The sequence below is a fragment of the Balearica regulorum genome, chromosome 6 (assembly GCF_011004875.1).
Source record: "Balearica regulorum gibbericeps isolate bBalReg1 chromosome 6, bBalReg1.pri, whole genome shotgun sequence".
NCBI classification, from domain to species: Eukaryota; Metazoa; Chordata; class Aves; order Gruiformes; family Gruidae; genus Balearica; species Balearica regulorum.
The window spans coordinates 37,433,143-37,447,915 of NC_046189.1; the positions used below are offsets into that span (position 1 = coordinate 37,433,143).

Below are 14,773 nucleotides of genomic sequence, written 5' to 3' on the forward strand. Positions count from 1 at the left end.
ATTGAGCCAGATCCTGACTAGGATCTGAAGATCCTACTCTGAACAACGGCATTAATCCTCAACTGTTAGCAGATACTGCCAAGCAACCAGTGGTGCTATACGAACACAGCTGTAATGATTTGTGGCAAAAGCTATTACATTATGCAGAAAATAAAACCCGTTATTGCTTTCACCTTCATTCTTAAATACATTCAGTTGCAACGCTCTAGTCTGCAAAATACACAGATCACTATGTCTAAATTCTCATAAAGAAATCATGGCAAAGATCCAAATGGCATTTTGCATCACTGGTATCAATCTGGCCTCAGTGAGATGTCAGAATTCTTCATTACTATAGCTGCAAAATCCTCTGAGTACAGAGACTGCTTTCCTCAAAATACTGATTTGATTGAATCTGTGGAAAATGAGTTACAGCACCACCTCTGGCTTTGGGGGCAGGTAGTTGCTCAAATACTTCTTTAAGATTTTGATACACACCATTTAGTGCTTCTGTTTTAGCAGGGTAAGTGTAGCAGTGAAATCCACTGAGTCTTGCTTATATCCCTATTCCTCAGAAAGTACATTTCATATTCTCATGCAAAAAAGATGGGAATTCTTTGCAGAATTCACTGTTTCTGTTTTAGTTGTAGCTCTGCCAACAATAGTTTTGGAGCTGGAAGGACACGTTCTCCATTTCTGTTCATGCTGCAGCGTAGTTCCTACTCTCAACAAACAGCTGGATCAATGCAGATGTCATTTTTGACAACCCTTACTCTCTTACCTGCACGCTTCATCTCACATTACTTTCAGCTACCTGGGACAATTTCCTTAGCTGTTGTAGTGGGATGTTACCTGATACTAGCATTTATAACTACCAAGGATTACCAAGTTCTATGACTTCATCATGACATCAAGGTCTTCATTAGCTAATGTGACTTCCTTGGATTTGCTGGAAACTTAAGAACAGATTTAAGCATGCTTCCAAGCAATCTCTAAACTTCAGCTGAAATTATTGTCTTAGAAAACGAAAACTGTTTTGCAAAGAAAGCCATGTATACAGAGACCAATGAAAAAAATCAGCATATGATAAGAATAACACTTCCTTCCACCTGTGCTTAGTTACAGTACAGCAGTTTCCAGTACAAGCCTTTTAGGTTTTATTAAATGCCTATCTATTAGCACGAAGACCTCAATTTACCCATCTAAGAGCTTCAGTGCTAGCATGCAAACTTTAAAAGAAATGCAAGTAGCCATGGTCATGTTACCCTTTCTCTGGGTGTACCGCAATAGATCTTGGCTGGTCCAAACCCTGGGATATAATTACATATCGGAATGAGCCGTTGAGCCTGGCAACTTCAATTAAGTTGAAGCCATGATCCGTCCAATATATGTTACCTAGGAAAAATACCTTGAAGTTACTGGAAAAAGAAAAGACTGCTTGAAAAGTGTTTAAATCTTATGTGCGTAAGTTAGGACCAGAAACTAACTGCTGCATTTTAACTTAGATTTATCTTCTATTTGTTACTTTTAGTCCTATTCAGCCTTCCGTTTTAAAGTATGAACTTGTATTTGTGATTGTCAGCATTGAGACTGTTCATCTAAGAATTAGTGTCCAAGATATTTAAATAATTTTTCTGTCTGCAGTAAAACTGAAAAAAAAAAAAGTGGTGATATCTTCAAAGAAAAACACTTAGACATTTGGAATATTAGAAATGAGAGCTGAAAGCAAGCCAAGTTATTCGTCTGGAGCTGAAGATGCATGAGCGTACTGTCAGAAATCATGACAATTCCTGAAGCAGGTTAAGACCTACCTGCTATCCAGTCCACTGCAATGCCTTCAACTCTTCCCAAACCATTTGTAACTATGTCTTCTTTCCATGTTTGGTCTCGTTTAGATCTGCTAATTTTGTTGAAACCCATGTCTGTCCAATAGATTGTATCATTTCCTATAAAATACATGGCAATGATTCTTGGATTAATTCAGTTACTTCAGTCCAAGTATCTATATCAGTAACTGTAACAAACTGCCAATTATAACTTGATTAATGTCGCAGAATAAACAGAATAATGGTATTAAAATTATCATCTTTAATTCCTTATTCTTTTTTGCTTTAAAAAAAAAATTAAATCACAATTCTAGGTTTTCTGCTGGTTGTTTAGTACTGCATATATAACGCCATAGGGCCATGACAACAGATGGAAGCTACTAACCCCATTAAAAATCACAATAAATAAGTTGTGGTGTTTTTTTCTCCTAATGGGATAGATGTTTGAAAAACATATTATTTTATTTATTAATCACAATTCTAAAATATTTAGAATTTTGGCAGTATCAAAAAATTTAACTAGAAAAAAAAAAGTGTGACATTTGAGACTGTTATACTGATAAAAGCATAAAAAAATTACTCTATCCACAATTCATCTTTTATTTTAAATGTCCTGACAAGCATTCACTAAGAGTCTCTTTTGGTGTTTTAAAGCATTTCAGTTGTCTTCCATGCTATTCTGCTGCAGCTGGCTGGCCGTAAGGTAGAAGGGAGGGACCATTACGCAGTCTTAGAGTACAAACCTATTTTCACTGACCATCTAAACTTGACAGCCAAGCTCAGAATTTGGAGCGGCCAAAGCAGAGACATGCACTCCCTTTTGCTGCCACAAAGTACCCTTGATAAAGAGATGGGGCAAACAAAGTGAAGTCCATCATCATTTACTCTTCCCTATAGCAATGGTTAAATGCTGGATCTCAGCTACAACCCATCTTCCCTCTCCAAATACCGCAGAAGAGTTGATTACACCTATTATCTAGTTAAAAATAATGGATTTTATTTATATAATTTATATTATTTCAATATAATCTAAATAAATATAAATAAGAAACAAAGTGATGAAGTCCCTCAAGCAGAATTCTCTGTATTTCCATTGACAGAGCTCTGAGTTAATGACACAGTCATGGTGCAACCCACGTTCTGGTTTTAAAGTCATCACCTGGGGACCTTCTGGGTGAGCTATTTTGTCTGGGAAAGACGTTGCTCAGAGATAAATATTACTTGTTCCTTCTTTATTTTTTAATGCTTTATATATCTGCTTTTAATTCCATAAGAGAGAGAGAGAGAGAATCTATATATATTTACGTAATATATCTTTTTATATATATATACACACAGATATATTACGTACATACATATATATGTATATATACACACACATGTATATATATACGTATATATATGAAAAGAAAAAAGCAAACCCAAGCAGTTTGGTATGTTCAAGGGCTCTAGCCACACCACCTCTCATTTTGGCAAATTATATTTGGAAGAAATGGCATACAATAAAACAAACGACAAGATCTGACTTCAAGTATCCCAGACACATAGTTTGATAATCACATACTGGAGTGGCGTATTTTGCTAGTTATTTCAAATGAGTATGAAAATTACACAGATCTTAATAGTAACTGCACATACATTCAACAATAAGATACTGATCTATGATTGTGCATATTTGTATGACAAATATCCTTTAGAGGAATATGAAATATACAGAAATACTACAAAGTTTTATCAGAAAGTAGACAGTTAATAATTTTTTTCCATTATGTTTACCAACTGGATAAGATATTCTACAAGTGAAATATATGTATTTCATATTCTACTTTAATTCACCTTCATAAAAATAAAGCACTTTGTATTCATACTATGACCATTTAAGTCAGCCACGTGAACAACAATCCACATAACACTTAAGAAGCTCAGTTATGAGAATACAGAGATCTCTGTGGTATCACTTCCATGAATAAATGTTAATGTATACAGCACAACTGACTTTGTAGTGCTGTTTTCCCACAGAGAATACTTTTAAATGACTATTTCTTAAAATAGTGTTTTTCAGTAATCCAGAAATTCAAACAACTGAATTACCTGGATTTGCTTCCAGATAATCACATGTTAAAAAGATAAAACCTATTTTAAAAAATTGTACTTCTCTTTAAAATATATGATTACACACAATAACCACTAAAAATCTACCTAAATTACTAAATTACTTCCTGTGAAATGCAGTATTTTATGACACAGGTTTGTTTTGTTAATGATCATTTCCCTTCAAACACAATATACCTGACCTGAGTACAAACAGGTAGAAAGTTATGTACATGTACAAAAAAGGAGGGCAAAGACATGAAAATCATAGAGATATGCTGATGTAACTTCAGAGATATACAAATACTTCCCAATAATAATGAAAAACAAGTTTTCAAGACCAGTATTACAGGGAATACTATTTTAACATCAGTCAGATTGGATTTTGATTTAATTGATAGTGTTCCTGTAAAACGATCAAAATTTTTAAGCAGAATGAATCTGTTATACAAACAAAAATTATGGAAGTAGTTTTGGGACTGGTACTAATCAGGGAAATTCAAGTAATATTTGCTATGTTGGAGGAAGTTCACAAAGCACATGCAGTTCACTGCTTCTAGAAAGTATCCTTAAAAGGAAATGCTAACAGCTTGAGGATGCAAACATAATAATTACTCAACCATACAGTGATATTAAACCATAGCTAACACATAATTTCCTTAAAATTCTCATATTCTTTCACAGTCCTCTGCCTTACTTGCCTACATTTTGTATCTTGAATTAAATCTTCATTAAACATAGCTGTAAAATGCATTGACTATGACATTTGATATAATTGCTCAAAGATGCACCAAGGGGAAAAAAAAAATCTTTTTTTTTTTTCTGAAGTACTGTTAAATGTTATAGCAATGCAGAACTTTTCAGTCACTATGTTCTATACATTACAATGGAGAATATTTATTGATTTTCAGGTACTTAATGATAGCTTAAGAAAAGAAAAAAACTATACTCTTGTGAAAATACCCACAGATTTAATTTTCATTAAACTAATAAAGATTCCTGTGGGTTTCAAATACAGATAATACCACATTTGCTGAGTTTCAGTTTGCATTTGGATAGAAGGTATGATCCAAATGACAAATTCCTCTCATTTTATGGAGACAGTCATTTTTATGGGTTCCTTTCTGCTAATAATCAAAGTTCTCCGTGTCTCAATAAAACACAACATTCTCAGTAGGACTAAATCGCTGAAGACTCATGCTATGCAGAATAAGCTCACAGGAATTCAGATTAAGCAATTGGCCTTTATTTTGTTGTAGTCTGTTTGCTTAGAAAAGAGGATGACGTTTTCACCAATCTGTGTGTCAATCTGTCTCTGTCAGGTAGCACTATTAATATTGTAATTGCACAAACCTGTTTTATTTTCCCAATTGCTCTGAAAAATAACAGAGATGGAGATCAAAACTCCCTTCAGCATCTGGTTCCTGAAGTCAGTTCTGGCTTTGGACAGATGGAAAGAAAGCCTATACTCAATCTGGAGCCTTCAGTACCTATTTATCTATTCTATGGCTGGAATCTGAAGAGAAGAGATTTACTATCTAGAAATGAGTCGCCACAAAATGGGAAACAACTGTCTCCAACTTTACACAGCCTCTACAAGCATTTTGCTAAGTGGTGAGCACTAGTAACCATGGCCCCACATTGACTCCTACAGTCCATAGGCAGCTTATCAGCAAACACTGAAAATTAATTCCATTTAGCGCATTAGTATTTTGCTAATAAAAACCTGTAACTCAAAATTCAACATATAAAATATTTGTTGAGTATTAGCCTTTTTGCCAGGCCTTGTCAGCTTAGTGTGTAAATGTCGAAAATGCTTTGCTTGAACAAAGAGAGTAAAATCTATTCTCCTCCTATCTATTCTCACCTGTATATACACCATAGATTCAAATGCCTGGAGGCACAACGATGGCATGAGTAAGAGGTGAACAGAAAATGGAGACAAAAGCAGGGAAAAATGTGACAGAATGCCTCTGGGTTCCCAGCTTCCACTAAGTTCAGCAAAACTCAGTGAGGGATTGGGAAGACTGCTTTTCAGAGGCAAAATCTTGCAAATCTTAAGATGTTTCTTAGATGAACTACTGCAGAACTAAGAGGGGCTCAGCAATAACACTGTATTCTTTCAAAACTATCCACAATTTTAACTATTACTCCACCTTTATGGAGGCTTTTCAGCACTAATGAAAATATTCATGTAACCACTTGGCACTATTGTACTTTAAAAAGACAGAAATACTACTAGTCATTAAGTAGTTTGTGTCAGTAGGAGTTAGGAGAGTGTCTCCTGATGAACAGGATCACTTTCTTGGAGACATAGTTCTACCCATCAATTTGCAGATGATCACTCTGCAAATAAACATGATCTTCTCTTTTCTTCAATACTTAGAATGCCCTTGATGTCTCAAATACAGTAGTGCTTCTCGGCTGTGCAGATTCTCCTCTAATCGAACCAAGCTGAACCAGAGCACCACCCACCTTGTCAAATAATGATTTTAAAAAATGCAGACCAGATACTAAGGTAAAAAGTATGGTGAGCTTCCTAGAATAATGTCAAGAGGAAAAAAACAATGGGCATTTGCCTGACATACTGTGAAGAAGTCTTTGGCAGCAGGGAAGAATCAATGCCATTATCTCTAACAATACAGAAATGAAAGACTACTAGGATCACATTCAGTTTTATAAATCTATGTCTTAAATAACACTGGCAACCCCACTCCCCAACAACCTCTAAAAAACTCCAAAGGCCAAAACCACTTTTGTAGTTCTTTATTGAAAATTTAGAAATATCAAGATATAGGAAGAAAAAAGGTGCATTTATCTTCTAGCCCTTTCACGTCTGCAAAAAATATTGCCATAAGTCTTTTAAGTATGATACACTATACTATTAGCATATGTTAATGTATTTTAGCCACTTTGCGTACCTAAATATTACTTAGAGTAGATCAGAATTTGGGAATGTTTCACGATTAAGAATGAAATGCAAGCAATAGTTTCTAAGTGAAAAAAAGCAAGATGAAATCTGGAAGTACGTCCATTTGCCTTCTGAATTATATTTGATGAACGAAGGCTTTAGGAATGAATTCAGAAAATTCAAGGTAAGGTATCAAGTGAGCAAAACAATTGCTTTTTCAGCTGAAATGCAGTTGAAAGTTGTACTGTAACTTTTTATGACACACTATCCCCTTGTGATTTCACTGCCACAGAAGATTTACATTAATGTTTAGAATACCATTGACAGTGACAAATGCATTGCATTCCCTGTGCTGTAACGGATCCTCACGCAAATTGGTGAGCCTCACTCAATTTCGTCCTTCCTCAAATCTCATTTCTCCAAAAAGCTAAAAATTACTACACATCTTAGTCTACCAAAGAATTAATTTGATATTGACTAGCAAAGTCCAAACAAAGGTCTTTAAAGTACGAGCTAGCATATCCTATAATTAGACTATGTGGAAAAAAAACCCCAAAGAAAAACACAAGATGCAAAATTACCAATAAAATCCTAATCTCAGTATTTTAGAATGAAAAGGTAAATTTTCAGATTTCTGTATTACACATCATAATTTTGTAAAGCTTGCAAGACTTGAATCAAAAAATGGTATTTTTTAAGGTAAGTATATGTCTTGGTTTTGTGTGGCAAGGTTTTGGTGGGGGGGCGGCTACAGGGGTGGCTTCTGTGAGAAGCTGCCAGAAGCTTCCCCTGTGTCTGACAGAGCCAATGCCAGCCGGCTCCAAGATGGACCCGCCGCTGGCCAAGGCCAAGCCAATCAGCGCCTCTGTGATAACATATTTAAGAAAGAGAAAAAAACCAGTTAGAGAGCGCTTGTGCAGCCAGAGAGAGGAGTGAGAAGATGTAAGAACATCTGCAGACACCAAGGTCAGTGCAGAAGGAGGGGGAGGAGGTGCTCCAGGCGCCAGAGCAAGATTCCCCTGCAGCCCGTGGTGAAGACCATGGTGAAGCAGGCTGTCCCCCTGCAGCCCATGGAGGGAGGATGAGGGGGTGTAGAGATTCCACCTGCAGCCCGTGGAGGACCCCACGCCGGAGCAGGTGGAGACACCTGAAGGAGGCTGTGATCCCGTGGGAAGCCCACGCTGGAGCAAGCTCCTGGCAGGACCTGTGGCCCTGTGGAGAGAGGAGCCCACGCCAGAGCAGGTTTGCTGACAGGACTTGTGACCCCGTGGGGGACCCACGCTGGAGCAGTTTGCTCCCGAAGGTCTGCACCCCGTGGAGGAGACTCACGTTGGAGAAGGTCGTGAAGGACTGTCTCCTGTGAGAGGGACCCCACGCTGGAGCAGGGGAACGATGAGAGGAGTCCTCCCCCTGAGGATGAAGAGGCGACAGAAACACTGTGTGATGAACTGACCGTAACCCCCACTCCCCGTCCCCCTGTGCCGCTGGGGGGGGCGGAGGTTGAAGCCGGGAGTGAAGTTGAGCCCGGGAAGATGGGAGGGGTGGGGGGAGGTGTTTTTAAGATTTGGTTTTATTTCTCATTCCTCTACTCTGTTTTGCTTAGTAATAAATAAGATGAATTTCCTCTCTAAGTTCAGTCTGTTTTGCTCGTGATGATAATTAGAGAATGATCTCTCCCTGTCCTTATCTCGACCCACAAGCTTTCCGTTATACCTTTTCTCCCCTGTCTAATGAAGGAGGGGAGTGATAGAGCGGCTCTGGTGGGCACCTGGCCCTCAGCCAGGGTCAACCCACCACAGTATACTAGAATAAAAATTATAATGCCTGGAAAACCCAACTGCATTGTCTTAGTACTCTCTGTCAAAAACATGCATAGCTATGACTTCTCTATCGTCCTGTAACTTTCCAGGAATAGATGAAATAATCTGCATCACAGTCTTTCCCATCTATGATATGTGTACAAAGGCATTGGCTTTTAAGTGATTTTTATGTCTCAGTAGACTGTGACTGAACTATACCTATGACATAACGAAAGCTATGAACATAAGCTGTCACTGATTACAAGTATGAGGGCACTGTAAAATGTTGAGTGAACTTGCAATTTTGCTAGGGAGAGCAGAGGTACAAGAGCATCAGTGCAGAAGGCAGGCCAAAAGAAGAGAAGACTTTGATGAGTTTAACTCCTCACCTGTTAACAAAAGATTAGTGGTATTTGTGTGATGAAGTAGTCAAACAGAACAAGCAGAAAAAGGTCTGGTTTTAATATGAAGACTTAGACTAACATATACTTAAGCAAAAACTTAGTATCTCTCAATGCTGAATTCATGGGCAGAATTTATTTCAACGTGAAAAACAATGGAGTATGACAAAGTCATTATACATTTCAGGAGGCCAGTGTCCATACGTATATAACATAGGTAACTTAAAATTTTATTTCTAACCTGCTAGTTTGTAAACTCAAGGGGAAAGAAAAACAGCTCATCAAAAAATCAGTTTAAAAGGTCAAAGAGCTAATGGGTTTAAAATATGGAGATACAAGATGTTTTTAGGTCACTACTTGGTCACAGATTTCTTACTGTAAATTAACTAAAAATTCCTAATTCCTTTGAAGATATTCAGTCACCTTTAAGTATCAGTGGGAGATGTACCCAACCATTTTTCAGGGTCTGATCCTTAATTTCCTTCCACCTTCCTTCACATGTATGCAAAACAGAAACTGCCTAATTTCATGAGGCTAAACTAAAAACTGTTTCCTATTTACACATTGCCGCAGAAAGGTCTATAGTGTACTTAAGACAGAAATGCCTGTTCTTCAGGCTGTGAGGACATCTGCTTGTAAAAGGAAAATGGATATGGAGTTAGCTTGTACACTGCAGTGAAGTGGCTGAGCTTTATTGGCCAGAAAGAAAACCATCCCTTTCAGCTGTTGAAACCACCTGCTAGGTTCAGTACATAGGACTAAGAAAATTCAGTGAAAAAAATGTCATGACAGGAACAAGGCTTTTTTTCTATGAAAAAGGAACTAATGAAACCTGCTTTCCTATGGATTTATGACCACTTTCTCTAAAGCCACCAGTTTCCTCTCCAGTTCTCAGTGATGTCTGCACTGAAAAACAGCAGATAGTGTTGCTAGTACAATCTACATATACATAATACAACTTTTCCTATTTACTGTAAATAATAAATAGCTAGAGGTTAACATTGTAACACACAATCAACTTCCAACTCCTTCAAATAAAGTTGTAATTATTTAGAAGGTTTAAAAACTGGGGGGTTATTTCATTTATCAGAATAGTATACAATATTTATGATATATCCAATAAACTGTACTTAATATTTACCTGCATGGAAGTCTATGCCCACAGCAAATGAAGTTCCAGATAAAGGCATTAAAGCATCCATTTTATCATTTGGATCAAGAGGAATTCCTCTAATTCCTTCATGAACAGAATACATAAGAAATGATTCAATACCTATGGGAAAAATCAAATAGCCCATGAGAGCAAAGTGGAGACTTTCCCAATTAACAAGACTTGAGGAATTAGCAAGCACTAGGCATAGTTTTCCAATACTGCTCCATAGTTTTCCAGAATGATAATTCCATCTCTTTGAAAACACATCCATGAATTATTATGGTGTATTTCTAATTAAATGATAAATGCAGTATTATAAAGAGAAGGGAATCCCTGCCCATTTCAAGCATCACCTTATAATTAATTAAGAAATTAAAACCTAAGAAGAAAATGGTTTTGTATTATGAGAAATCTAAGAATATTTTCAGTGCACATCTGCACATTTTGTATATATTAAGCAAGAGACAATTTTAAAGAACTTGTGAAAAGCAGGACTCAAAACTGTAAACTGAGGCATGGGATTTATCTCACCTCATTTAGTCATGCACATTTCCTTTACAGGCAATAGAGAGAAATACATAGGTTTAGTGAACAATGCAGTATATCTAGACATAAAGGAGGAATACATTCCAAATACACAACATCCACCAGTTTTACGTTAACCCACAACTGAAAGTTATAAATATCTGAAGAAGTAATTGTAAAAGTAAAAATGACTATATTAAAAAGAAATAAAAAGACGTTAAGAACATGTTATTAAGTCACATATGAAAAGCACTGAAGAAGTAGAAATGCCAAATTTATGTTGCTTAATTCTGCTTCCATGTATAGTCTACTATTAACTAGATGAAGTAGCAATTCCTCATAGGAATAAATAATATTAAATTAATACAACTATAAGGTACCTTGACCATAAAGCTGTTTTGTATTCAAGAAAAAAAGTAAGACTTTGGATGTAAGCTATGTTTTGATTTTTTCCTGCTCAAATAGACAAAAGATTTTTAAAACAAACAAACAAAGAAAGAACCCCCCCCCAACACCCCAAACCTCCCCTTCCCCCCCAAAAAAAAATCAGGCCTTGCTTTACATTAAGGGCAATGCAATAGGATGAGATACCCAACCTTTCACATACTGTAACCTGTAATTTAGTTTAAAGATAAGGTATATCGCCTTGAACAAATACGCACTGCTATTAATGATGACACAGATGGTCTGCTTTTCTGCCGACATTTAAAAAAAAAAAAAAAAAAAAAAAAAATATTCCTCAGAGTTTCCACAAAAAGCTATGCAGAACTGAATAAAGAAATCAAAAGCTAAGTTTAAATTCTGTCCTAACCACAACAGACATTTCTCTGTTACTGCTTTAATCAAGCATATTAAGTAAGGTTATTTAACTTAAAATTAATAAAGTTTATTTACTCATTACAACATTCCCATAAACCTGAAGTTAGTTAAAATAAATATTAAAAGGCATTTTACCTTTGCATGCCATGCGGTTTTTTTGAAGGTTGTAGCCTACTGTACACACACATGTCCTGGTGGTTTCTGATGTTGGTAAACAAAGCTGGGAGCATCCACCATTGCTTAACTGACAGGAATTGCTGCCTATAACATGGTGGGAGAAGAGACAAGAGGAAACCAAATTTGAACAGTGCAATCTGACTAAAAATAGGTGTTGGCATCAATTTATTAATTCTACACAAATCAAGTTGTGTTCAGCTATATGTTCAGATATGCATAAAATATCTCAGGTGTGCTACTAGTCACTCTTCCATGCTTCCCCCTTTATAGTATTTTAACTGTGCACGTAAAGACTAGTGGGTTTTCCCTCAGAAATTCAGTTTTCTGAAGAAGAATCTGTCTATTTTAAAGTGAAAGCACATGATAAAACTGAAAATACTACATTAAATTTGTGAGTAGCAATGCTGAAATCTCACTGACATTAGTCTAGAAGGCATATATTATTCTAGACCATGAGCAAATAATTGATCATAATGTATTCATTCATCAAATGCTATATTAACCTTCTATCTTCAAGAACGACCAATTGTTTAGTATATTTAAGATACGCTCCAACGTGATCTCGCAGATGCACGCTCCTACTTCCTAAGTAAACCAATGTTTATTTTTAAATAATAGATGAACACTTTTTAATAAGTTTTATAATATACATTATACACAGTACAATAAACGCATCTCAGAAATTTGAAGCTTCATGAAGAAAGACTGAAGTCTACTAAGACATTCAAGGAATTAGTTGATTATAAGTTACCAAGCCCATATGAATCAGAGCACTATTTGTCACATTTATTTTTGCGTTTCTGATTTTGAAATAGAAAGCATTTATTCATCTAAAAATCATAGATGTTTTCTAATGATCCACCCATACAAATGGAGAAGACAGGTGAGATTTCAAAGTCTCAGGTATTCTCAAAAGGACAAGTTGCAGAGTAAAAAAAAATCCCAAAACTACAACACCAGATTTGTGTACAGAGAAATCTTAAAGTGCCCTCACATCACATTTGCTTTCATGTCACTTTTATCTAATGAAATGCAAGATGCATTAAAAAAAATGCAAAAATTCTTTTAAAGAAAAATGTGCAAGTGTAAAGCTGAATCCCATCTATGGTGTTTAATTCTTACATCTAGAACCCTTACACTGCTCTGTCAAAATATAGACTAGCAAGGTGACATTTCACTGCACAACTTCAGGGCTCTCATTACGGTTAAAGTTCAGTAGTACAAAAAGACAGAACTGTTCCTTTTCTTGACTTTTGTACAAAGGAAGACACGTATTAATGCCACAGAGACCAAATATTGCTAACATTTGGGCACTCGTGAGGCCATCCATATGTCTCCATGGTAGGGAGTTCATTTTAAAATAACAGAAGCATTATTGAATGCCTAAATTTTTGTTACTTACTGTTCCACCACATTTAAAACTAAGGGCAAGACTGGCCAAGCAGCTTTGATGTTTCCTAGATTAGGGAAAATGGCAAGCGTTCCCAGAAGTGCTCAATATAGAACTGAATTAATGTACTCTGTACATAGGCTACTTATTGTCCATCAGATAACAAACAGCTCAGCTCCATCCTCTGTTCTTTTGGAAGCTTCTCTGCAAAATGAAATGATTTGTATCATGTAGATCCCATCCTCATTCTTTTAGTGGAACCATCAATGCTTTCAAAGTAGCTGGAATCAGAAATAGTATCTTTCTAAAGAATGTCCCAAACCTCTTCATTTCTGATCTCCAAATTAAAAAAAACACCTGTGTGCATGGCCCCAAATGACACTTTTTCATATTACCTTAGCTCCCACTTTGCCAACTAAGTTTTGGCAATATTAGCAATATTCCCTCATTTTTGTGCTGCCTCACTTCTGGTTTATACTATTGTTACTTATGTAAATTTAGATGAATTAAACTGTCTTAAAACAAATAGATAATTAAGAATATTAATGAATTCTCTCATAATATTTCACTTACAGTTTCAATAGTGTGTGAACCTCATCTTAAATTAACTGATTTAACTGGGGTGCATCAAGCACGGCATTGCTAGCCTGCCTCGGGAAGTGATTGTCCCACTCCACACTGCACTGGTGCGGCCTCACCTCGAGTACTGCGTGCAGTTTTGGGTGCCACAGTACAAAAAGGACATAAAACTATCGGAGAGTGTCCAAAGGAGGGCAACAAAGATGGTGAAGGGTCTAGAGGGAAGACAGATGAAGAGAAGGTGAAGTCCTTTGGTTTGTTCAGCCTAGAGAGAACTGAGGGGAGACCTCATCGTCGCCTACAACGTCCTCACGAGGGGGAGTGTAAGGGGCAGGCGCTGATCTCCTCCCTCTGGTGACAAGTGGTAGAACCTGAGGGAACGGAATTAAGCTGCGACAAGGGAGGTTTAGGTTGGATATCAGGAAAAGGTTGTCCGCAGACAGTGGTCGGGCACTGGAACAGGCTCCCCAGGGAAGTGCTCACAGCACTGAGCTTGACTGAGTTCAAGAAGCGCCTGGATAACGCTCTCAGTCATATGCTCTGATTCGGCTGGTCCTGTGTGGACCCAGGAGTTGGACTCGATGATCCCTATGGGTCCCTTCCAACTCAGGACATTCTATGAACTAAAATTTTTTAACTTAGATTCTCTAACAGACCTTCAAACTTCGCTATAGTGCAAACTTCAGAAAACATCTGATAAATTAACATATATGAGGCAGATATTCTAAATCTATTTTCCTACTATATTCAGTAATGAAATATAGTTTTTAATAAAATTATAGTAATTTATCACTAAATTAAAATGAAATACATAAGATCTTGGTCTAGCCACATTTGGAAAATAACATGGGAAAAGATATTATACAGTCTAAAAGGTGCTTAAAATTTAACATACCTTGCTGTGCTGCTTTATCATACACTTTCATATGTACAACACCTGAAGTTTTGTTTCGCAGGACAGTTGGGTTTCTTCCATCTTTTTTATTACAGGTACCAATCTGAGCTAAGTTCTGGTCTGCCCACCAAAGCTTTTTATCTGTAAAATTTTCAAGTTTTAAAAATTAAGAGGATCACTATCAAATTATATATGTTTAAAACCTAAAGTGGGAAAAAGCTTGTGAGG

General features: G+C 36.6%; 1 protein-coding gene across 1 annotated transcript in view; it reads right to left on the reverse strand.

The window, feature by feature from the left end:
* LRP1B (LDL receptor related protein 1B) overlaps nucleotides 1-14,773 on the reverse strand; it is a 742,991-nt gene that overhangs the window by 183,797 nt on the left and 544,421 nt on the right. Inside the window, exons 33-37 of the mRNA XM_075757248.1 lie at nucleotides 14,546-14,686; nucleotides 11,640-11,765; nucleotides 10,149-10,280; nucleotides 1,791-1,925; nucleotides 1,245-1,374 (exon numbers count right to left, since the gene is read on the reverse strand). Coding sequence (XP_075613363.1) covers nucleotides 1,245-1,374; nucleotides 1,791-1,925; nucleotides 10,149-10,280; nucleotides 11,640-11,765; nucleotides 14,546-14,686 — 664 coding nt within the window. The remainder of the gene's footprint in view (nucleotides 1-1,244; nucleotides 1,375-1,790; nucleotides 1,926-10,148; nucleotides 10,281-11,639; nucleotides 11,766-14,545; nucleotides 14,687-14,773) is intronic.